Source organism: Morchella importuna, assembly GCF_003444635.1.
Source record: "Morchella importuna strain M04M26 chromosome Unknown Morimp01GS005, whole genome shotgun sequence".
In the NCBI taxonomy this organism is placed as follows: Eukaryota; Fungi; Ascomycota; class Pezizomycetes; order Pezizales; family Morchellaceae; genus Morchella; species Morchella importuna.
The window spans coordinates 1,015,383-1,038,824 of record NW_025763402.1 but is presented as its reverse complement, the minus strand read 5'-3'; the positions used below and the strand labels follow the sequence as shown (position 1 = coordinate 1,038,824).

General features: G+C 46.9%; 5 protein-coding genes across 5 annotated transcripts; 4 read left to right on the top strand and 1 right to left on the bottom strand.

The window, feature by feature from the left end:
* Nucleotides 1-763: 763 nt before the first annotated feature.
* Nucleotides 764-3,021, top strand: LAJ45_02805 (uncharacterized protein; the record flags this gene model as incomplete). The annotated part of the gene is made up of 3 exons (XM_046112396.1): nucleotides 764-862; nucleotides 974-2,788; nucleotides 2,851-3,021. The coding sequence occupies 3 exons, from the start codon at nucleotides 764-766 to the stop codon at nucleotides 3,019-3,021; spliced, it is 2,085 nt and encodes a 694-aa protein (XP_045974522.1).
* A 7,021-nt stretch (nucleotides 3,022-10,042) lies between these two features.
* On the top strand, nucleotides 10,043-10,848 carry LAJ45_02804 (uncharacterized protein; the record flags this gene model as incomplete). Its single annotated transcript, XM_046112395.1, has 5 exons — nucleotides 10,043-10,111; nucleotides 10,218-10,271; nucleotides 10,356-10,500; nucleotides 10,578-10,741; nucleotides 10,810-10,848. 5 exons carry the CDS (start codon nucleotides 10,043-10,045, stop codon nucleotides 10,846-10,848), a joined length of 471 nt encoding a protein of 156 aa, XP_045974521.1.
* Nucleotides 10,849-13,541: 2,693 nt separating this feature from the next.
* On the bottom strand, nucleotides 13,542-15,601 carry LAJ45_02803 (uncharacterized protein; the record flags this gene model as incomplete). The annotated part of the gene is made up of 5 exons (XM_046112394.1): nucleotides 13,542-13,705; nucleotides 13,756-13,908; nucleotides 13,968-14,427; nucleotides 14,487-15,408; nucleotides 15,477-15,601. 5 exons carry the CDS (start codon nucleotides 15,599-15,601, stop codon nucleotides 13,542-13,544), a joined length of 1,824 nt encoding a protein of 607 aa, XP_045974520.1.
* Nucleotides 15,602-16,894: 1,293 nt separating this feature from the next.
* Nucleotides 16,895-17,454, top strand: LAJ45_02802 (uncharacterized protein; the record flags this gene model as incomplete). Its single annotated transcript, XM_046112393.1, has 2 exons — nucleotides 16,895-17,088; nucleotides 17,253-17,454. 2 exons carry the CDS (start codon nucleotides 16,895-16,897, stop codon nucleotides 17,452-17,454), a joined length of 396 nt encoding a protein of 131 aa, XP_045974519.1.
* A 3,729-nt stretch (nucleotides 17,455-21,183) lies between these two features.
* Nucleotides 21,184-23,098, top strand: LAJ45_02801 (uncharacterized protein; the record flags this gene model as incomplete). Its single annotated transcript, XM_046112392.1, has 2 exons — nucleotides 21,184-21,491; nucleotides 21,556-23,098. The coding sequence occupies 2 exons, from the start codon at nucleotides 21,184-21,186 to the stop codon at nucleotides 23,096-23,098; spliced, it is 1,851 nt and encodes a 616-aa protein (XP_045974518.1).
* Between the last annotated feature and the right edge of the window lie 344 nt (nucleotides 23,099-23,442).

Below are 23,442 nucleotides of genomic sequence, written 5' to 3'. Positions count from 1 at the left end.
ATCTAGGTTACAGTAGTACCTGTTCATTTCTGTTCTTTCTATTCGTTTGTGGACTCCCTTTCTCCCCTTGTGGTTCTGAACGCCGCTCCACTTGCAGCCTTTGCCTTCCGCTGCTGCTACTCGGCTTTCGTTCTGTGGCTCTCACCCGCACATTTCCTTTCGTTCGATTCCTATTTTAATTCTCTGCCCCATCACATACGGTACATTACATATTTTATTTTATTTTTCTGATATCTATTTTCCGGCAAGATCTTTGGGTGATTGCGTGAGTAGTAGAGCCACTGGCTATCGTTGGTTGTTCTGTTATTATTGTTCTTGCGGTGCTCGGATTTTTTGAGTTTTGAAGTTCCACTTCCAGTTGTAGTTTGAATCGTATTCAGGCTACTGCTACTGCTACTACTGCTTGTTCACGACAACTTCTTTCTTAACTCCCTCCCTCTCTGTGTTCATTTCCTTTTCTCGCTCGCATCTCCGTCCCACGTAACTGCAGCCAGTCAGTTAGTTGTCTAGCCAGTCAGTGTATCGGAGTCCTCCATCCCCCAGCTAATGCCATAGCCAAATTCACCCCGTTCCTCCTACCATTCTCTCGTCCGCCTCATTTTCATACCCCCCCCCCCAAATCTTTCCCCTCCGACATCTCTACTTTCCCGCTCCCCGCATACGCCTTCTCCTTCGCCCCCAGTCTTGATTTATCTGGGATCCACCCCCCCATCTCCTTCTGCAGCCCCTGTGCTGGGTCTGCAGAGAATAGTTCGCTCTCATAATGGCTGCTGTGTCTACCGCCACCCTGACTCCCCCTTCGTCATCCCATGGCAGGTCAGCTCTAGGGGGTGACTGGGACTTTAGTGTTCCTATAGATGGGGTACGTCTCCTGCCGCTTTCCTCCTCCCTGAGGACGACCGAAACGAAACACGCGTTGGTTTTCGTGTTTTTTTCTCCCTAACCCAGCCCACTGATATATTTTTTTCTACAGGCCGATACTCCGGATCTCACGTTCCGAGGAAGTTCAGCAAGCTCTTCAATGCCTCATCGAACCGGTTCCGATGATCACTTTATGAATGATCGGCCAATAAATGACTACGATCACGTGCAGCAGGCTAAGTCTTTCTTGCCTGTTGATGTACATTCGTCCTCCGCGCAGAATCACGTCAACGATTACCGGTATATGCAGCAGCAGCCCCCATCACGAGGCGAAGGTTACAGCAGATCCGCAACTCCCGATCTATTATCAGCCACAAATGGGCCAATGTTGAAACGCCAGGGTTCAACCATTTCGTCGAATCATGACGGCGATTCGGTGTATGATCTCTATGGTGGAGGAGGCGGCGGTAATGGAAGAATGACGACACCCGGCGCAGTAAGCCCTGACTCGTTTGAACCACAGAGAGGGGCTGAACTGTTTCCAAGGTTTGTCAGTGGGGGAGGGTTCGATGAGCCTGATTCTTCCAAGTGGATCCATAAGGATAAGTTGGAAAAGAGGGAGAAGAAGGAGAAGAAGGAGAAGAAGGAGAAGAAGGAGAAGAAGGACAAGAGGGAGAAGAAGGAACGGGAATCAAAGTGGATTCACAGGGACAAGTTGGAAAGGGACGATCCAGAATCTTCTAAATGGATCAATAGTGATACGCTGGACAAAGACGACCCAGATTCTTCAAAGTGGATTGATAGAGACAAACTTGCCAAGATCGAGGCGAACGACGCAGGCGGACGCACTGCCTACAACTCAAAGGTAGATTCTGGGACTTCGCGGTGGATTGACAAGGACAAGCTTGAGAAGATAGAAAACCAAGAGCTGCAGCGAGCCGGCATAACCGTTTCACGCTCTAGGGCATCAAGCAGCACAGCTCAACGGGGCAACGAGAACGAAAGTTCTAGGGACCAAAAGAAGCAACGAATCTCATCGCCCCCACCCATCGAAGGCGAGGATGAACATATCTACAACAACCCCAACGAAGTCAGCAACGATCTAAGGACACCTGAAGAACAAGCCGCCGACCGTGCTTTTCAACAAGAAATGTCACCTCACCGCCAGTTCTGTCGAGGCGCTTCGCACTCCCGAATACCTGTACCGACCTCTTCTCCTTTCCCTATACCTCAGCAGTTTTTGGAACGTAGCGCCCCTCTATTGCGAAACTCGACACCGAACGGATCCGATGATGAAAGAGCTAGCCTCACAAACACCTTCATCCGTTCCCGCAAACGGTCTCACTCTGCAGGATCAGCTTTCTTGCTCGATGACCCGATGACAGTGTTACCGCAACCCGGAACCATTTCGAACCCTAAGAACTCTTCCCGCAACCCCACATCACCTGGCGGCTCGCCCCGCAAGGCTCGCAACAACTCTTCGCTCAAACAGAGAACTCGATCGAATCCACAGCTATTCAATCGTCCTGGCACGGCGGCATCGTATGCTACGCACATCGGCAATGGCGGTACGGGAGAGTCGACTAGGAAACATCATCCCGAAGGGCCGCCACCTTGGTCGTTACAGACGTACAAACCCGATCCAAGTCTCCCCCCAGATCAGCAGATCATCCCAACTGTTGCAAAGCGGATGCAGCAGGAGCAATGGGAAAGGGATGGTGAGCCTGCAGATGTCTATGATAGAGATCTGAGACCACTGAGGGTTCATGGGAACGATGAGGTCGAGAGAGCTCGGCACAGACGTACAACCTCCCAAGGAGATTCTCTAGAGCAGAAGAAAGAGGAGTGGCCATTAAAGGCGCCTACTCCTCCAGTGGATGAACCCAAAAATAACCGGCAGGATGCCGGTTACAAAGCGATGCCTAGTGTGAGTGCTTTCTGGATAGTGTTACACCCGGAACTTGAACTTAGATTATTGACATTAATTAGGTTAACGGCAACGCACAACAATCAACTGGCTTTTCGAGTGCAGTGTCCTCACCCCAAGTACCGGAACAGTCGTCAACGACTACAACAACCAACGACCTGGAGCGAGAAAAGAAGGAAGAGAAGAGGAAGAGGAAGAAGGAGAAGAGCCCTTTATGCTGTGTCATCTGCTAATAAAGCAATCCCTGGCTGCATCACTGTGTGAAGAGTGCTTGAGAGGACCTTGCATACGTTGGGATAGCGTATTTGTTGATAGACCTGGGGTTCGTAGGTGCTTTTCCATCCAACTACAATTTTTTCCTATTTCCTTTCTTTCATTTTGGGGCACCGGTTAGGGGTTTTGTTTTATCATTTTCCAGGGTTGAAGGAGCAATTTCTTTTTACACATCGAGCTATTTCGTTCACATCATGAGGGCGAGGGACTTTTTATTTTTACTTTTTCCACAGATACTCATAGTTTAGTGAGTATGTCTACCTCCCTCTCCCGTCCTCCCTCTCAATCCTTTTTTATATCTCATTTGTTGTCATTACTTTTCTCTATTTGATAGCGGCGAATTTGAAGCGAGATGGGGCATAATGGCGATTTTTTCGAGCTGGTTTTGTTTAACCTACTTTGATCTTGATGGTTGTGTTTTCTCTTTTTTTTTTTTTTCTTAAAAAAAATCTTAGCTGCTTGCTGCTGGTTTATTGTACTTCTTTTTTTTCTTTCCCCGTCTTTTTTTTATCAGCGTTGATTTTTTTCTGCATTCTGTTTCTTCATGGCCGGTTTTGTTATTTGGCAGTCTTTATTTCAACCCAGTACGGTTGGTTTTTTATGATATGTACTGGGCTTCATATATCCTTTGCTTTTTTCTGTATTTTTTGTACGAGAGCGTCGTTTTCCTAGTGTCTTTCCTTAAATGGGGGAATACCTGGTGCTCTTGAGTGGTGGGGTAAATTGACGACTGGGCGGAGCGAGGCGGGGGGCGATCGAAGGGGGTGGAGAGGTAAAAATAGTATACACAAACTTAGGATGACTACTGGTTTGTAGAAGAGCTGTGTAGTACACCATGTTACGATATAAAAAAATAGTTCCTTGTTTGTCAAAAGCCATAACTTAATGATGTTTATGATCTATCTAGTGCATGGGGACTTACTCTGTTCCACTGTTTATCCTTACACGTGACTCGCATATTAAGGGAGGCGCGCGAACGCGTTGACTTACTTTCAGAGGTTCAACGTTTTGACGGCTGAGGCTACTCGACTGGGGCATGGTTGATGGTTCGCTGGTTATCCGGCATTAGGTTGTTCCAGAACACCCTGCAGCAGCATCAGCCAGGAACAGCGGTTTTTCGACAGAAGAGCAGGCTGCAAGGCTCCCCCAGTTCTTTCAGCCCTTTTAGTAATTGGTCGGGGATCCTCTTCCCCCGCGGCCGCAATACATATGCCCGCAGTTACATAAACAGCATAGAACGCACGAGGGAGAGTTTTCGTTTTTACCCTTTCCGAGCCGTGCCCTCCAAGGCGAGTTTATTGCATGCATGCAAAATAAGGTACATAGGTAGAGGTGATGAGCACATTGTAAAGGTATGTGTTGTTTATTATCGCTGCACAATAAAGGGGGGGCTGGAGAGATAAAGAAATTTTTTGCGAACATACTCCGAGAGGTTGCCAGGAAAAAAAAACTGATGTCGCGATACTGATGGCGAAGGAAGGAGGAGGTCCATGCTCCCCTTCCCGATGGGGAATGAGTAACGCTGGTATCACCTTTTCTTTTTCCTCTTCTATTCTTTTTTGCTTCTTTCGACCTCGCTGTCAGGGCGCCATCCGCCCAAGTCAGTGAGCGAGTGATGCGATGGGGAAGGCAAGACACCTCGGTTCCAGAACCAGTAACTCTAGGTGCGAATGGATGACGTGGGACCGGTATGCATCTACTTCCAGAGCACATACTCTAGACTCTTGCCCCAGGGGGGATAGTTGGCGGGGAGAATCCTTGTACAACTGTGCATATATGGCTTTAATATTCAAGATTGATTGCGGTTAGACGCATAGAAAATAGCTAGATTGAGCCGGCTAAATAATTATTTAAAGCGAGTGACTGGAGATGATTGCTTCCTTTGGTTGGCCAGCCCTAACCCTGGAGATCTTGTGTTTAGAGATGGTGTAGTTGATAGCATGCCGGATTCGAATCGATATATGTACGGTGACTATATCGCCGGATTGGTGATTCGCAGTTAATGTATGTGCAGTCGATCCTGTTGGTTTCCTATCAAGGATCAAGGTCAGAAGACCCCCGTGGGAGAAAATCTGCGCCTAACGTGTTATGTTCTCCGGAAATATGTGTTTATCTAGTATCCTTTCATAATATCTCACTCGGATTTTCACTCCCCTAGTCTCTATACTTAGATCTCTTCCGGCGAGGAGGATCATAGTTGGCCTAAAATAAGGTCATGTGCAGAAACCCATCGGATAGCTCTCAACATCTAGAATGACCAAAGTAGGAACCTAAGTAGTATCGTAACGGATACCCGGTGAAATAAAATCATGCTCGTATTATACCGGATCAATTCGCAACTGTAAATCTCAAGCCTTCGGTTCTTGAGACCCCAAGATGGGTGGGATATCTATTAACAGATTCTGCTTGGGTATATTTCCAATGGTCAAGTTGTAAATTGGTAGATAAAACGGTATCGTAAGCCAGGTAGAGTATCATGCAAACTGTAGTGTAAGTTAGGTAAAATGTAACGTAGAAGGAATACATGTAGTTATATGGAAAGAATGTGTAAGTCGGTAGGTGTGATGTATCCAGAGGTCTTGGTAAGTTGGTAAGCATGATAAAAGAAACCTCTATCTATGTAGCTCTGTTTGTTTCGGCGGATGCGACTATACTCCTATAAATGCCCGCTTGGTACCAAGGACTGGGCGCTATAGACGTTCTCTATTATTTATATATATACTATAGCAATTATGGTTTTCTACTGTTTAATGGAAATTGATAGAAATCGTTCCTGAGGGGGGCAGGGAATATTATGCTGTTTATGATAGATGCCCCCCCAAGCCCCTGTTCTGAGGGGAAGAATCAAGAGCTGCACTAAGTGCCTGCGCCTGCGGGATGATTAAGGCCCCGAGAGCCTCTTTCTTAATCCGAGTTTCCTCAATTGGACCTCTCGATTGACAGCACATTAAAGGCATGGGCAGAGGAAGTTAAAATAGAGTCCTAGGTAGGAATTGAAGACCTAGGATATTAACCCATAAAAGTATAAAGCTAGAGCACAGTCATCCACTGTCAAGCTCTAATAACCAGAAATCCTCTTATCTTTTCAGATACTCACTCTAGATGGACAGTTATTGATGATCTCCAGTTTATTGAAATTTTTTTTTGTTTAATTCATTAATTCTCTAGTTTATTGAGAAAGTGTGGCCGGAATTCAATTTAATCGGGAAGTCAAGCATGGCTCGAGGTTTTTCCGTCCTGCCAAAGCGTGTTTGCAGCAAATGGGTTAAACCATGTACCCCTATGTTGAAATATAATTCTAGCCGTAGTTATTCGCCAATAATTTTTACAGATGGCGCGCCTCTGGCAAGCACCCTCTATATCCAAATATTGGCGAAAAAAGATGCGGTTGATAGATAGGCCGCTATAGTAACACATAATTGATGCTATTATCAATCAAAATACGGCGGAATCGGTAGATTGTCTAAGTGATAGCGATCACTCTCGTACCATATTCTTATATCAACTAGACAATGCGTCAACGTCCTCAATAAAATAAAGTCTCATACGTATCATCAGCTCCTCACAAATTGTTTTGACTAGATTTGTCTGCCCGAGGAGTTTCTTGGATAAGGCTAGAATAACGTCTGTGACTCATGCGGGGAGCCAAGCCTTGCGTAAGTGCGCAGAGGAGAGTATCGATCGACCACATATCCGGTGGCAGGTTTTCAACAGGATATTTGGCGAGATAGATCTCTATCCCAAATATTGGTCCTCGCGCTGTGACCATATTATACCGGCGGGGATAATAGCGTAGCTCAATATTGTTCCATATATATACCGTCCACGCAAGGTTCTAAATCCAGAGAAATATGTTTACTATATATGGGGTCTTTTGGCTTTTCCCCTCTTGTAAGGTGTGGCGGTTATGTCCGTACATTCGCGCCAAAAACCTCCAAAGTACCTAAGCATCAATAAGTCTATTAATATAAGGCGTGAAGATAAGACTGGTGAATTCTGCTACCATGTGGTCATGTGATGCGATCCTAGAGTACTTATAAGGTAAACGAATTTCTTGTTAGTTTAATTATAAAGTATCACTCGGTAGCTTCCAAGGAGTTAACATTTCCAAGCAAACCAGTGCATGCCTATCTTTTTTTTTCCAACTGAGACGGTAGAGAACATTATCTCTTGTGACATATCATCGTCTCGAGCCTGCTGGCTGAACAACCTGAATATGGGGACTTGATACAATCGCGGAGAGGTTCAGCAGAACAAGAGGTATATGGCTATGCATTCCATTGTAAGTAGGACTAAGCCTGGTAGATATTTAGACCGTATCAGAAAAGGAGCGGAATAGACATAAATATTCTATCTCTAGGGTAAGAGAGAGATTGGTGCTTCCCCTCCGGTAAAGTTAGCCCACGGCCAGGCGCGCATTGGTCGTTTGTGGATGATGATCCGTCATAAATCCATCTCCCAATTAGTAGTTTGGGCTGGGATTTGCGCCAATTGGCCATTTTCTCAGAATAATTGTTTGCATGTATCCTCCATCTAAATCATGGAATATCACTCGGGGTATGCTCTCTTCTGGTGTGTGGGTTTAGTTCTCATTTGAAACGTATGGAGTTGAGTGAGTGCTTATAAAACCTTTGTTGAATGGTTTGATTTGTGTGCTAGACTAACGCGGAATGTGGGCTCGCGGTAGAGGATTGTCAAGATTTCGCAAGTTGCATCGTGTAGCGGCCCGGCCGCAGATGAAAACATCACGAGTCCGCATATACGTGAGACTCAGCGATAATTCCACTCTAGGTGCCTTTAAGCGACAGAAAGGGTAGGACAGTGCTAAAGATGAACCATGAGGATAGAGATTAGCCATTGGGAGGGGGAAAAGGGGGGGGGAGAGAATAAGTTGGGAGACCACAAACCTTCAAACAAAGCCCCCCGCCAATTCTCTCGGTGTGAAAACTCCAAGGTCCACGGGAAAAGGCAAGAAAGTCTCCAAACTAGCGATTTTGAGGGGACGGGAATGTCTTCCATGAACACAATTTCTTTTCTCAGCCCCTCGGTCCAAGCCAGAGCCCGAGGAGAAAGAGAAGCGTATAGAGACAGAACCTTAAGGGAATTTTGATGGGGGGATAAGGGATGAGAAACTGGAGAAACTTTCTCATACAGATTTTTCCTCGGGTCCTCGTATAAAACACACAGGGTCGGGTACGAGGGGGGACAGTAAGGAAACAGGAAACAAACTTGTGAATGGAATGTAGGGTGAGACGAGGGGGGGTATTATCAGAGATTGTGGAGCCATTAAGCACTATCAATAACGCATCTCCCGCATGAAGTTGAGAGCGGGAGAGGGGGGGGGGGGGTGTGCGTGTAGTGGAAGAGGAGAGAAAAGAGGTGAGAAGTGATGCTTGGAATGTTGTCAGCGTTATAGGCACAGAGATAATCTTTTTGTTACCCGCTCCTTACTTGTTGGTTACCCACCGATGTCCTGATGTGCTGCGTGCTGCATATTATCTCGATATATATAATGGAGAGTCGAGTGGTGAGGTAACTCAGAATCAATTGATCAAGCAGCAAGGAGAGCCCTATTAATTGCTAACTACCAGTTGTTACCTCGCCGCACACGACAAGCAGCAGCAGCTATCAACCATCAGAACATCACTGAATCTACATAAATGAGATAACACTGCGTTCACTGTCGTCGGCGTACCTCACCACAGCGGCGGTTTGCAAATGCTCCCCACCTGTACCACCAGGTATTCAAGCATTTTGTTTACTTTCCTGGTAGTGCCCGTCTATCTTCTTTGAACACCACCCCACTCTCGGAGGTAGAGGGTATGAGCCTCAAGGGTTGAGAGCATACACTCCCCACTTCCACCAGGCAATCAGCGGTTACAGGAGACGAGTATATCCAAGGGCCTCTAGTCAGCCATGTTCTCGCCGACAGTCCTTTTGGGCTTGAGCCCTTTTCACTGATCTTGAGATGGATCATCGAGGAATCGATGAAACATATTGCATACTTGATTTCTCTGTCGATGGTGTTTGAGGTTTGGATAAGATCTTTCCCACTCCATGCTCCATCGTTTTTAAGAGACTATCGATTCTAACGTGAGACAGCTGCAGATAAGCAAACTTGTAGCCTTCCCAATTTTGTTACCGCATAACGACAGAGGTTACATCGTCGGTTAATAGTAATGTTACTACTGTAGGACTCTTTAGGACGCCCATTTCGCTGGAAGTAGGTGGGGAGGACTTGGGCGGATTTTATGAGCGACTTAAGATCGCCAGCCCTTCCTTCTCGTTTGTACCTATTATTTAACCTTTATAGATGGAATTTTAAGTCCAACTGTCAATACCTGATAGTACGTGTCAGATGTTTCGAAAATAGGCTCTGTATTCAATCGAGTGATAATACATGAATCAACACACTACCGGTCATAGTTTCATGGTAAGGACTGGGAAGGTTGTTTCAAATTCATGGCAGAATTCACAAGATATTTCAGGACTAGGAAAATATAAAAGCGAGAAAGAAGCTGTTTGTTTGGGCATGTGTGGGTTCGCTTGTCAATTATTGCATGTTGACACTCGCAATAGTCCTCAAAATCCAAAACCTAAGCGCTCCGAGGTGACAGCACAAGTAGAACCTACTTTGGCTTGTCACGCCACTTTAATACAAAACTTATAAAACCTATAAACCCAAACACGATATTTAAATCTCGCAACCACCACTCCCACCGTACCGCTCATCCCACACGCGTATTCCCCATCCCGCCCCACCAACCCGGCGCATTCCTGCCCCTCCTCGGCTAACACCCAGGATCTCCGCCAAGCCCGCAACCGCCATCATTTTTTCAAGCAAAGCTTTATTCCGCAGCCTCTCTCTCTCCCAACGACACCTCCGATAGAAACCTTTCCGCCGACGCCGCCGAGAGCAATACACCCCCGACAGCTATATAACTAGATTTTTTAATTTGTTTTTGACATCTACAAATTATCATGGATCACACTCGCGACCCGTGCCCGTGGGTTATTCTCAATGACTTTGGAGGCGCTTTTTCCATGGGTGTATGTTTCTCTATCACTCACTACCTACCTACTACCCACTACCGGTGCATTCGAGTGATCTTGGCTTTAGGTTTATGAGTACTAACAGGCTTTGCGCGAGGTATAGGCAGTCGGTGGTGCTATCTGGCACGGTGTAAAGGGTTTCCGGAATTCACCAACCGTATGTCCCATCCTCCTCTTCTCTCCCCCGGAGAAGGGAAGGCCAGTGGCGATCAATTCAATACCCATATTAACATAGAAACAGGGCGAACGCCGCATCGGTGCCCTCACTGCAATTAAGGCCCGCGCCCCCGTGCTCGGCGGCAACTTTGGTGTTTGGGGAGGACTGTTCTCGACATTTGATTGTGCCGTCAAGGGCGTGCGGCAGAAGGAGGACCCTTACAACGCCAGTGCGTATTAACCGCTATTTGTTGTTTTGTTTCTGCCCAGTGCGGTGTGCTGATTGTATGGTTGTGGGGGATTGTAGTCATTGCGGGATTCTTCACAGGAGGCGCACTGGCAGTGAGAGGCGGTGTCAAGGCGGCGAGGAACTCGGCCATTGGGTGTGCTTGCTTGCTGGCGGTGATTGAGGGTGTTGGTATCGGATTGAACAGAGTCATGGCTGGAAACAACCAGCCGCAGAACCCGCCGGTTTGTTGATCCTGTTCCCGCTGGTTTGGAGAATGTGTGCTGACTGGTGATGTGTGTGATGTGTGTAGTTGCCGTCAGATAGCTCGAAGGTTGCGCTGCCCGCATAGATATAGGACCTGGGCCGATAATAGTAATTATCAAAAAGATGTTTCCCCCCTCCGACTTGATCTTGTTTGGCTCTGGTGGTTCTGGCTCTGGCTCTGGTTCTGGCTGGCCTGGTGTTTGTTCCCCGCCGCTTCGCATCAGTGGTTACCTAGATCTTGAAAAAAAGTTTCATTTCTACACCCCCGTCATCTCTCTCTAACTAAATGTACCCCTCTCTCTCTCCTATCTGTTCATTCTCTTTGGCTGTAGCTTACTCCGGGTTGGATTGTATATATACATATTCTTTTTTTCTTTCTTTTCTTCTCACCCTGCGTTTCCAATATTACATGATGTTGTAGTTGGCGGTTTCGGGGTTGTCAGTTTCCAAATATCACTTCGTCGCGGCCTTTCCTGCCGGGTCCAGGGCCGGGGGTGCACAATCGCAACATCAGCAACCAGGACAGCAACCGCATCGTGGGCGTGGCAATCCCAAATTCCAATCTGCCCACCCGCCGGATCCCAGCGCCACCTCATGACACCCATACCACCCCTATCCCTGGGCTAGGCGACAGGATGATGCCCGCCCGACGGTGGCTCATTGCGCTCTGTCAGCATTTCCAAGCTGCCACACGGGCCATGCCAACCATGCAAACAAAGCCTTACATTTTCCTTCATGTATAAATTCCCTGCTTTGATGAGTAATTGTAAACAATGTAGCTGTGGTTGCCGTAGAGTGATATTCCATGATTACTATAGATACCACACTGCTACGCACGTTCCGGCCGCTGGCTGCACGGCCGGTGAGACACCGATAATACAAGTGTTTACCAAAAGTGAAAAGTATCCAAATATTGTACACCATTGAAACAACGCTAGCTATCGGGGTAATTCGGTTCAGATGATTGTAGCAGGCTGATATGCTGATATGATATGATTAGATTATAATTATTATTAAAACGGAAAAGGTCTAAAATGACACTTTCTGGTATACTTGATGCAGAGCAACACATAATGCAAAATGACACTTCTACGATCCAAATTGACATAGTTCAAAACATCGGGCTCTTTTAGAAGAATTTATCCCCTTTCGCGAAATAAAGTCCAAGCTACATCATATGATGGATATCTTACATGTAGTTACAAGTAATGACTTCCGGAATCTTGCCGTCTTCCATTTGTTTTGCCAGCAGAGCTATAATAATAGTTCGTCAACGGGTACTCCTAACAGTGCCGAGTTTTGTGTTGATAGGTTATGTACTATTAACGGCTCAAAAAGGCCCTCTAGTTTAGAATTTTAGTAATGGTTCGTCAACGGGTTCTTCTAAAAGAGCCCGAAGTTTTGAATTAACTGTGTCGTTTTGGACCGCAGCTAGAAGTGTGTCATTTTGCATTATGTGTTGCTCTGCATCAAGCGTACCGGAAAGTGTTTCATTCTAGACCTTTTCCGTAGATTATACATGCAATTATTAAAAACCCCATCAGGCTAACTCTTACGTGATGTATCGATACCACTGCAGACCAAACATTCTAGAAAAAACACCTAACTGTAACCAACCTCCCAAATCTACATCTGCAAAACACCTTAATCTATACGCCCCCTCCCTTCCCACAATCAATCAAAAGAAACACATTGACCACCCCCGAGCCGAGTACCCACAATATCATAAAGTGCCTAATCTCGGCGACCCTTTATCTACATATACCCTCCACCCCAGCAATCCCTGTCCCCCGCGGCCGAGCCGAGAAAAAAACAAGACAGAAAAAACTTATTCCGAAACGCAGATATCTAGGCCTACTACTATTAATCTTTTTTTCCCCCTCCTTCGGGTTTCTCCTATGGGCGGAAAAGCTTGGTTGATCGGGAAGGTGATTAGTATTTATTTCCCCCCCTCGCTGGGGATATATTATTTTGGGAAAAGAGGTACATTGCATGCAGGGTATTCCTAACGAGAGTAATGTAGAGTAAAATTTCTTCTTCTTTCCAGGTCTTTCTTTCTCGCGTGCTTCATGATAGGGGGGCCCGGCCATCTATCTGGGGGTAAGGGGGAAGAAGTTAATTGCCACATGGATATTGAGTTCAGCACATGCTTTCCCCAGCTAACAGAACATTCCGAGCAGTATCCCGAAATTCTAATTCTGCTGCTATCTACTCTATATAAACGTGGAAAAAAGGGGGGAACCAGGTCAGTCGGGGGTGATGCGTAGCCCTATTTTTCTCGTGTAAAAAGTTTAAACTAGAAACCCCGACGTAGCTGTGTCCCCCTTCTTGATAATTCGCAAATAAACAATCCGCCAACCCTATAATACCCAGAGACAGAAGAATATGAGAAAATAACAGTGGTATATCAAAACCATTGATCGTAACAGAAGATGCTGCACTAGCGCTGTGATTTTATATGTAGAAAAGATAGAAAAGAAGAAAATGACAGGGAAAAAATGGCAGTAAGAAACAAAAATTCAATACAGAGAATAGGTTTAATGATGGGAATATATGAGTACAATACGTTGAGAAGAAATGTAAATGTACACAAACACTCATGAAAACTCCCATCCCAGCCCAAATCATTACACCTCGGAAAAAAAGGAGTGTGAGGGGTTTAAAATGTGAAAAATTGAAGAAAAAGAAGGAAAAGGAAAAGCAGATCCGCACCAGCGAAAAAGAAAATGAAGAAAAATCACTCCATAGATATCTTTCTGCCTCCTCCGAACATGCTTTTTACCAAGAGAAAGCCTCTTCGATAAAGTCGATATTGGCGATATCCATCTTTGCACGTACAGCTCTGCGGACGTCGTCGCTCAGCGAGCCACTTCCGCAGACTGTTACACCCATTGTGCCCATGCGGCGGTCGATCTCACGATCGAGAATAGTGTCGATGTTGGCTAAGAATAATAAGTTAGCGCCTGGTGAGGGGATAGTTAGAGAAACTTACGTCTGCCTGGGAACATCTGTACAGTTGCTGAAGGGCTGTGGATAGCCTTAGTTGAGCTTGGTCTGGTGACGAACAGCTGGATCTCAAGGACCTCGCGGCGTCTTTCCATCGCAAGGATATCTGTCATCCAGGGACGAATCCACTCCAGATGCTCTGCAACGCCAAGTCAGTAACGAGTGATAACGCATGCTCCACCACACAAAAAGACTTACCAGGACTCTGAACAACCCACACCAATACAATCCTCTTCGTCGCTACAGTGCCCTTCGCATATCCCTCCACCAACTCTCTGATATGAGGAACGGGGTGTGTAATTCCGACTCCTCCGGCAACCAAAACCACCGTCCCGTAACTCGCAAGACTATCCACCTTTCCGTAAGGCCCCTCAGCTAGTGCCTTCAACGTTATAACCTTGTTTGGTGTTCTGTCCGCCTTGTTGAAAAGTGCATTTGTGAACCCTGTTCTCCTACGAATCACCAGTGACATAGTCTTCTCGCCAATATGCATCAGGTCCTGTCTATGGAACGAGAGACGCTCATCATCAATCTTGTGATTCTGCTGGAGCTGCTCGCCCCATGCGATCGTGAAGGGGTGCGAGGTCCAAAGGCCGACCGAGGGGACATAGAGGTATACATGCTGGCCGGGGCGGAATTTCCACGGGCGGGCGAGTTTCTGCAGATTAGTTAGCGGGTGGAAATGATATTTTGAAAGGGTTTTAGGTGGAAGCTTACGAGAGTGACACGGATGGCCTCGCCAGGTAGAATCTCAACGGTGGCAGTGGTCATACGCTTTCCGATATTGCGGTAGATGATTCTGAAGAGACGGACACTGCGGTCAAACACCCAGAGGGCGATGGCAATCTTGACGTATACGAGCCATCTGTACTTCTTGTAGTCGAGATGCATCCACAATCCACCCAAAGCCACCGCAGCTGCAACAATATGCAAGAACAAGAAGGTCTCGTAGAATGCATGGCGAAGTGACGAGGGTGAATGGCACATCAGGAAGACGAACGCACAAGTTCCGACGAATCCCATCTGGATGAACACACTCCCTTGAATTGCCGCACCCACCGGTGCCCAACCGCCATTCATAACCTTGGCGGCAGCCCAGCACGCTGAATGTGCGAATGCCTCCGTTACCACGATCCTACCCAGCCATCTGTGTACCAAATTGTATGTGTCGAATGAGATGCCCATCAACTGAATCAACGGGTTGTTCCTCCCAGCCAGCAAAAAAAGCGGTACCAAGTTGATGGTAGATAGCACACCTGTCCTGTTCCTGATCTCACCAAGGATGGCAGTCGTCTGGCCGTCCCAGTCGATCTTATGCAGCGAGAAGACAATGTTGCCGACCACATATCCAATCAAAAAGAACGACTCGAACCTAGTTGGGAGAGTACCAATGTCGAGAGCCCGTGAAATCTGTAGTTCTCTATTGTGTCGGTTCTTCCAGAAGGGGGCGTAGAGGATGTTAATCTTGAGCCAGGAGACCCATTCGTGCTTGTGGCTGGAGAAATAGGTTTGATTTTCGAGACCCAGTGAGGCCATGAGACGAATCTGGCAATATACAACTGATACAAGACGGTAGATTAATGGAATTCCGGCGAAAGCCCCGAGGGCTACGAGCATCCATTTTCCGAATTCGATATTTCTGTTTAATGTTTGTGTGGTTAGAAAACCTCTATATGTGGGGGGCCTATAGCTAGGGTGAGAACGTACACAAGCTCCCCGCTATCTTCGCCAGCTGGAGGAACTCCTGCTGAAGATGCCACGGCAGCTGATGCAAACAGTAGCCCGGAAGCTGCAAGAGCTCCAAAAGATCGAGGAACAAAGTTGTTAATCATGTTTGCCAGCAAAATAGTAATGAATCGATCTAGTTAGATGGGCGGACCAGCTGCAAAAACAGGATAAGGATAAGAATATAGATAATAAAAAAAGAGTGGATGTTAATGCGCCCCGCGCCGACTTGAACTGCTGGTTAAGTAAGCCGTAAAGGTTTAATTCTCCACAAGTGAAGATGAGCGAGAGCAAGTGGTGAGAAGAAAAGAAGAAAAGGGAAGGACAGAGAGAGGGAAGGACACGGTAATAAGTCAGACTCTTGAGCGGGGGGGGGCCAAAGTAGCCAGTACCGTGAGTGAGTGTAGTAAGATGTAGATTAATTGGGCGGCCAGTAGTACATGTGCATAGTGGACGTCAAGAAGCTTGCTACGACAAACAAATAACTGGGACCGGGGGGAGCAAGCAACCTTTGGTTTGCAGGGATTCACTACCGTCCCGGGGTGCGGTGAAGCAAGCCAACCAAGTACCGGTCAGTAAGAAACTGCAGTTATTAGGCGCAGCCCTGACCACTATACTTACCACTTGCCATAAAAAAAGACGTGGGTATTACTTTACTGGTTCATTACGCTCTCATTGATTTGGCCATAAATAAACTCCCACCAGGGTATGCAAGTACATGTGGTTTCATTCGCAAGAGAGGACCTTAAGCTTTACATTCACTTTGATATTTTGAATATGCACTCTGGGGGGTAAGGTGCATAACAATGTGCCTGCAGTTGTTAGACAGCGGCCATGCGTCCCCATTGGGCCGGATAGCAGTGGTTGGTGGTGTGCATGCAATTAACAACGTGAGAGAAAGCGAAGTATTACTTTTTTGCATGTTCGGGAGCACTCCAGCGTAGAACATCAAACCTTTGAGCTGGGTATGGGTACCTACGACATACGCAAAAGGAATCGAAGAAGAAGGCCCTGCGAATGGCCGTCGGTTCCCAGCATTTCCAAACACTAGCGAGACGCCTGGCTGCCTACAACCCTGCTCTGCCTGCCCGGCGGTGGCTTGCCTGCTCGCTATTAGCTTCTTTGGATAGGCAGTAGACAATCAATCTGATTAATTGGACGAGCTGTCATTACCAGTCCGTCTGAATGAAACTTGGCTGCTGCAGCTAGTAGAGTGGTGTTAAAGATCTGAGCACCTCCACTCTCTTCCCCCCTCCCCCCCCAATTAATTCGAAACCAAGCGGAAAAAACCAAACACCACACAACCTCCATGTAAGGTACCGAGATAACCGAACCGAACCAGTCAAGTCACTTGGCGCCCGCAGTTTCGGAATTCTAGACAGACACCAGCACTCTTGAAAATGTGGATTTTGCGCATTCTATGTCGTCAGCGCGTTAGAGCCGCCACCTTATTGGAAGCCTTGTTTATTTTCCGAAACACTTACAAGCTGATGGAGCGGGTGTATGGTAGTAAGCGATTTGCTTCTTGCTACTGTTCTCTTCGGTCAAAGCCTTCATCCGCCCATCCGCCATCCTTCCATCGTGCTACCGGTAGGTATGTTGACCGGTTTGTGCCTGAGCACGATCTTCCTGCACTTATTTTGAATTACCGAAATAGAACCTACAATTTTTGCCTTTCCTTCTATAAGAAGAACTGAAGATCTTCTTTGCAGATAAAAAAAAAGGTTTCCAGCCCACTGTATCACTAAAGATGAGCAGGGAGAGTCGATCAATGATCAAAGCAGTACCAGGCAAAGGAGGGTGGAGGACCTACAGCGTTTCGTTCGGCAGCTTCCGAGCGTCGCAGATCTCTCAGCAACTCTTAAACCTACCGGAAAAGACACAACTTTCGTTCATTCCTTTGGCAGTGATAAACGGCCGCCATGTTCTACCTGACGGACACCGTCCCGAGGCACGATGAGATAGATCTACCAATGTCTCACTCCTAATCCTCCTACCTACTCCTCCTCGTCGTCAGCGATCTTTCCCCCTTCCTCCTTTCCCCTGGACCGCGCGGCTGTCAAGAGTCCCTGCTAGGCGCATCAATCACCAACCACCGTGCCGGGTATCCGACCCACTCTTCTTCGGCTACGAAATAAGAGTTGCATGTCGAGACGGGGTATATCTAGTTACGTGGAAAGGTAATTTCTGGCGATATGTATCAGGGATCGGAAACGCCCCCACGGGTTTTATACCACTGCAGAGGAAGGAAACAAAAAAAAAAAAAAAAAAAAAAAAAAAAAACGCCACCTTGATCCCAAGGTGTGCGGATTTCATATACAACTGATGAAATATAACACAGCTGGTTTCTGATCTGTACCTTCCCTACTAGCCTGGCTGACAATATCGTTGTCATCCATTGCGCAATTCCGAATGTCCAGGCCCAGGCGCTTCAGGGTTTATACAGTACATATGCTGATAGTGCTGCTAATTACCTAGATAGAGAAGCCTTTGTTAGTTATCTCTGTTAATTGCTGCGGGTAGACATATATGGAGAGTGTCATATAACAAAGCGCGCGGTAGACAGGGGATCTATTTGCCAATTCATCAACTGCCACGGTACCAGTGAACAATACTATTGGCTGCAATATATCAACCTAGAGGGGAGAAAAACTCCAATCTCGATAGCGTGACAACCCGCTTGAATGAAATAGGTTGACACGTAATCCTATAATGGGGGCTAATTTGGTCCTATTGTTGATAATGCTATTAGCAGACTTAGAAGAAACAATTGACGTATTGAATTGTACTATGCTTAAGTCTCTCTCCCTCTCGAGGCTAATATGTTGGTATATACGTACGCAAATCCAGATATCTCCAGTATATCAATGGCGGTTATCTACTCCACTCCACCATCTCGATCTGTAGGCGAACATCCCCGCCAATCCCAGACTCATAATCCCGCCAAACCATTTACCTCAACCTCTCCACAGTTTCACTGCAGAAACACCTACACAAGTATGTACTCGCACCAAACTTCTACTAAATTTGTAAAACAGCCAAGATTTATCATTAGCCACGGCTAGCGGCAAAAGTTGCAGCCGGGTGATATTTCATGAAGCAAGTCTACCCGACCAAAAATTCCTAACCGCCAATCAAAAGACCCATAGGGCTTGTTACCTCAAAGTGCATGAGTCTCTGTTTCGTTACAATTGGGGAAGAGGTTTGAAGGGGAGACATACCATCATGACGTCCTGAAGCCACCCCGCCATTGAAAACTCGGATAAAACCGCACCAGACAAACAGAAATTCCAATTCAGTCTCACTTATTGATGAGCTACAACACACGGCGCCTAAACTCTAAGGTTCTGTTGGATGAAGATTGTGATGGATCGACCAGTAGTAATCTCCGCTCTGCGAATCACGGGAACGGCCTTGATATAGAAATACTGATGAATGTGAATACATGATGTAAGTAAGTAGTAGGTAAAATGAAGCCCTAACTTATATAAATGCATGTATAGCCGCACCATACGCTTGGCGAGGCGAGGCGAGGCGTTAATGGTGATGAGAAGTCGACAGTGGTTCGCAGAAATAAAAGAGAGGGTCGTGGATCTAGAGGAAAGCTCTGTGAATTGTTGTCCGCTGTTTTTCGGGGCTAGCGTGAATTCCAAGTTGTCCTTTATATCCATTAGCATTATAAAGTACTCAATAGTCCTAATTCTGCAGTTTAAAAGGCATCGCAATAAGCGAACTTTTTTTTTTTTTTTGAGTGTATCACAGGGCAGATATGTAGACCATGACTCGGGACCTAAAGAAGACAAAAATATTTAGTAAAAATCAAATCAAACTAAAGTATCTTTCAAAGCCAAAAAAAAAAAAAGATGGATGCCACTGGGTCTAGATGTTTCTTCTAAATGACTTCCCCGGACAGGCTTGAACTGTCAACCTCTCGATTGCAACAAATCCCACAGATGGGATAAATAACAGTCGAACGCGCTAGCCAATTGCGCCACGGAGAACTGTTTGTTGGTGGTTATTTTGCCAAAATGAACCAAATCTACACTAGCCATAAACTGTTAGTGAGACGCAACTATTCCCATTATTTCACGGAAACTCTTCTCGAGTGATATCTCATGCGGAAAAAAGAATATACGTCTTATGTAGAAGGGTGTAGTCCACGATTACTATTCTCGTCCACCCCTGGAAACTCCGATAAAGTAGATGGCAATGGACTCTCCTCAAAGACCGTAGCACAGTCTTCACTTTCGCCGCTTTTTTTCCGGCCGCACCCCTGTGATCTGTAACGTCACACCCCATCACTCGTCCCACACGTCGCACCAGAACATTGTAAACTTCGGAATTTTTCCTGATCGCCAATTCAGCCAGTGTAGTGTATTGGAAAAACTCTCCGAAAGTTGAAACGTGCAGGACAGTAATTTGTAATTTTATACTGAAGTGATAAGCAGTTTGATATGCGCATATGGTGATACTGAGAGAAAGAGAGCGGGGATGGTTGTTATCGACAGCCTACTAACGTACTAATCGTTACCTCGAACTTTAATCAAATATTTTGTTAAAAGTCACATGCTGGCACCAGTAGCACTACATATGTGCATGTAGTCTTGTACCCATCGCTTACGAGCAGATCACTGCGCATTGTAGGATCTGGAGCACTGATTTTCTGACAAATGTCGGGAAGTAATCCTGACACCCTCTAGCTCTTCCTGCCCGAGTGCAAATTTGCCTGAATTGAAATATCGGGGTCAAAATAAACCTTAACTTTCGGAGTCTAAAAACCCATTATAAGCTTTATTGTCATATCGGAGTCTAAAGGAAACCTTAATTTTGTATGTAAATTGGGCCCCGAAAATTAACATTTCCAACATTGGAGAGCCCTCAACACCCCCTAGAAAAGGATCTCATCAATTAACATCAAAAAGAAAATCCTCCAGCTCCTCCAGTAGTTACACTAAGTACAAGCCTACAGCAGCACGTATACGCAGTGAACAATGAGCAGCTCAACGCTTTAACCGTATATAGGCTCGGGAGGGTGGTTAATTAGTTTACAGGCATGTATATATCTACATGTACTAAGTAGAATATTGAAGTTATGATAGGTGGCGTCATATATTTTCGCCCAGGATGTCAACTAGAGTACAACCACATAATCTCACTGTCTAAAAGATTGAATCTCTAAGTTTACTATTCTCACATTTTCTAGCACATGGCCAACCGATGTTTATGTCTTTCTGTTTCCTCTCTGACTTGAGTTTGAGTCGGTCTAGCTATAACTGCCGAAAGGTGATATCATCTCTCATCGACTCGGAGGTATTCGCTTTATAGGAATGCATAGCAGATATTACCACACTTGAATTGAGCAACCTTGCTTTACGGTTAATTAACGTTACCAACTGTGTCACTCTCTCCCACGTAAGTGCATATATGGCGCATGTGATCTTAGCATCTCGCACTCATATTCTGGCAGTGGTTCAATACTAATCCATACTACATACCAGACATTCGAGTTTTTCTCACAGAATTGCACAAACTGTTTCCTGCATGCAGCTAGCCTGCACGAATAACGAATAAGCTCACCGCCAAGCCGATATATGCACCAAGGGCACGGATCCCAGAGCCTCACCCCACGTCAACCTCAAGAAGTCCAGGTGCTCTCTGATACCTATACCAAATACAGACCAAGGCCACCATGGTGTTCCCCACAATCCACATATCATGTCCATGCGCCGATTCAATCTCTATTACCCCTAAGCCTGCCAAAAAGAAATCCCGATCCCATAAAGCGGCGGAAGAAGAAGAGTCGGAGGAGGAGGAGCGGTTTGACCCCAGGTCGGCCAGGAGCAACTTCAGTCTATTCCCACTCGAAAGCTTGCTTTATTGCGAGGATTGCAACCAGATACGGTGCCCCAGATGCGTGCATGACGAGATTGTCTGCTACTTCTGTCCGAGCTGTCTCTTCGAGGTCCCCAGCTCCGCCATCAAGTCTGATGGAAACCGGTATGTACCCCTCTGGCTGACTCTTTCTCCCATAGATCTGGGCCATGCTTACTCGGATACATAGCTGCACCCGTAACTGCTTCTCCTGCCCCATTTGTTTTGCCTCTCTCGTCGTCGCCTCCACCCGTGACGACCAAAGCGGCCCATACGTCCTCCTCTGCCCCCACTGCCACTGGAGCTCCTCCGAGATTGGCATTGAGTTCGAAAAACCTACCTCAATCACTACACAGCTTGCACAGAAGCTCAAGACTGTCTCTACGCCATCAGTAACTCCTGCGCCATCAGCACCATCGGACTCCTACTTTCCTACCATCAGCATCACGCCTACAATATCCCTCCCACCCAACGATGCGCCTCGCGCACCCCCGACAACAGCAGAGATGTACCAGCGTCTCAAGGTCCATTACGCCTCTCAGCGCGCCTCTACCGGCACAGACGAGTTTGGCTCTTCAAACGCTCTTTCACGGCTGATAGGGCTATACTCTTCCACTTCTCTCACCGTCGGGGGCCCAAAACCCCGCTCGTTCAGCGGCGGGTCTGGAATCTCGAAACCACTGATCGGACGAGACCGCAAGTCCGAGTGGAGCGAAATGGATCACACGCTCGAGATCCAGAACGAGGACACCACAATCGCGCAGCTGCGTAAACAAGGCTTTGCCGGCACCACCAGCACCGCGCAGCGACTCAACCAAGGTGTCCCCGGCCCGCTATTCACGCAGGACGTCCGCCCGCTTGCGGTACTTCTACGGACGAAGCGCTCTAAGCGCTGCAGAGCTTGTCGTCATATTCTGGTTAAGCCAGAGAGCAAAGTCACCACCACGCGATTCCGCATAAAGCTCGTGGCAATGAACTATATCCCATCGCTGTCTATCTCGCGGCTTGATCCAGGGAGTGTGAGTTACAACTCTCTGACACCGCTAACGACACACCAGTTCCTGCTCACGGTGACGAACCCACTGTTCGACGCGATTAATGTGACACTGGCAACACCACAGCGGACCCCGGGGCGCTTCGGCACCACCGTGACAATTCTCTGCCCAGACTTTGAGGTCGGCGCCAACAGTGACATATGGGATGAAGCGCTCGGGACCGGGGATGCCGCCACAGGAGGCAAGAACACACGCAAGGGCAAGAAGACCGGTAATACCGGGACTGTCTGGGACGCAGGCCGCAACTGGACCACCGTCGTGATCGAGATAGTGCCCCCGCTGCTGCCGAGCGAGTATACGACCGATGAGGCCGGAGGCAAGGACTCACCGACCGAGGACGATTATCTGGTACAGGTGCCCGTTTCGGTCAGGGTTGAGTATGAGACTGATGTAGAGCGCGAGGACGGCCTCGGAAAGGAGGTCAAGGAGCGTAGGGAGCATACGTATTGGAGTGTGCTGGGGCTTGGTAGGATTGGAAAGTTTGGAGCGCCAACAACGCCGCTGGCAGTAGGAACTGGTGGACCGGTAGATGTATTAGGCGCGCTGGGGCCAAGTGGCGTGGGGCTGGGTAGGTCAAGTACTTATAACGTTGCGAAAGTGGGGAGCTCGCCGCCAATTGTGGCTGGGATGGTGGGGATGGGTGTTGCAGGTGGACTAGGCAAGAGAAATTTAAAGTAATAGCGGGATTAGGAGTAAGTAGATACCTAGAATAGACTTATTTTCGTCTTCATGTTTTCTTGATGCTATGTTTTGTTTGTGTTGTAGTTTGGAGTTTAGTTACTGTTCTTAGGAGGTATTATCAACCTATGAAGGACGGTAGGCTCGATGAGCTTTAAAAACTATATTTGTCGGTTTCGAATAGTTGTGGTTATGTTATTAATGGAACATAATACTTGTCATATCGATTGCATTCGGTTTTTTTGCGTTTCGGTGGTCATCTTTAGATACGATATCCCACAGACCAAGCATGGGTGATAAATAACTGTCAAAACAGTAGACCATGCTCTACACTTCTCCCAAGA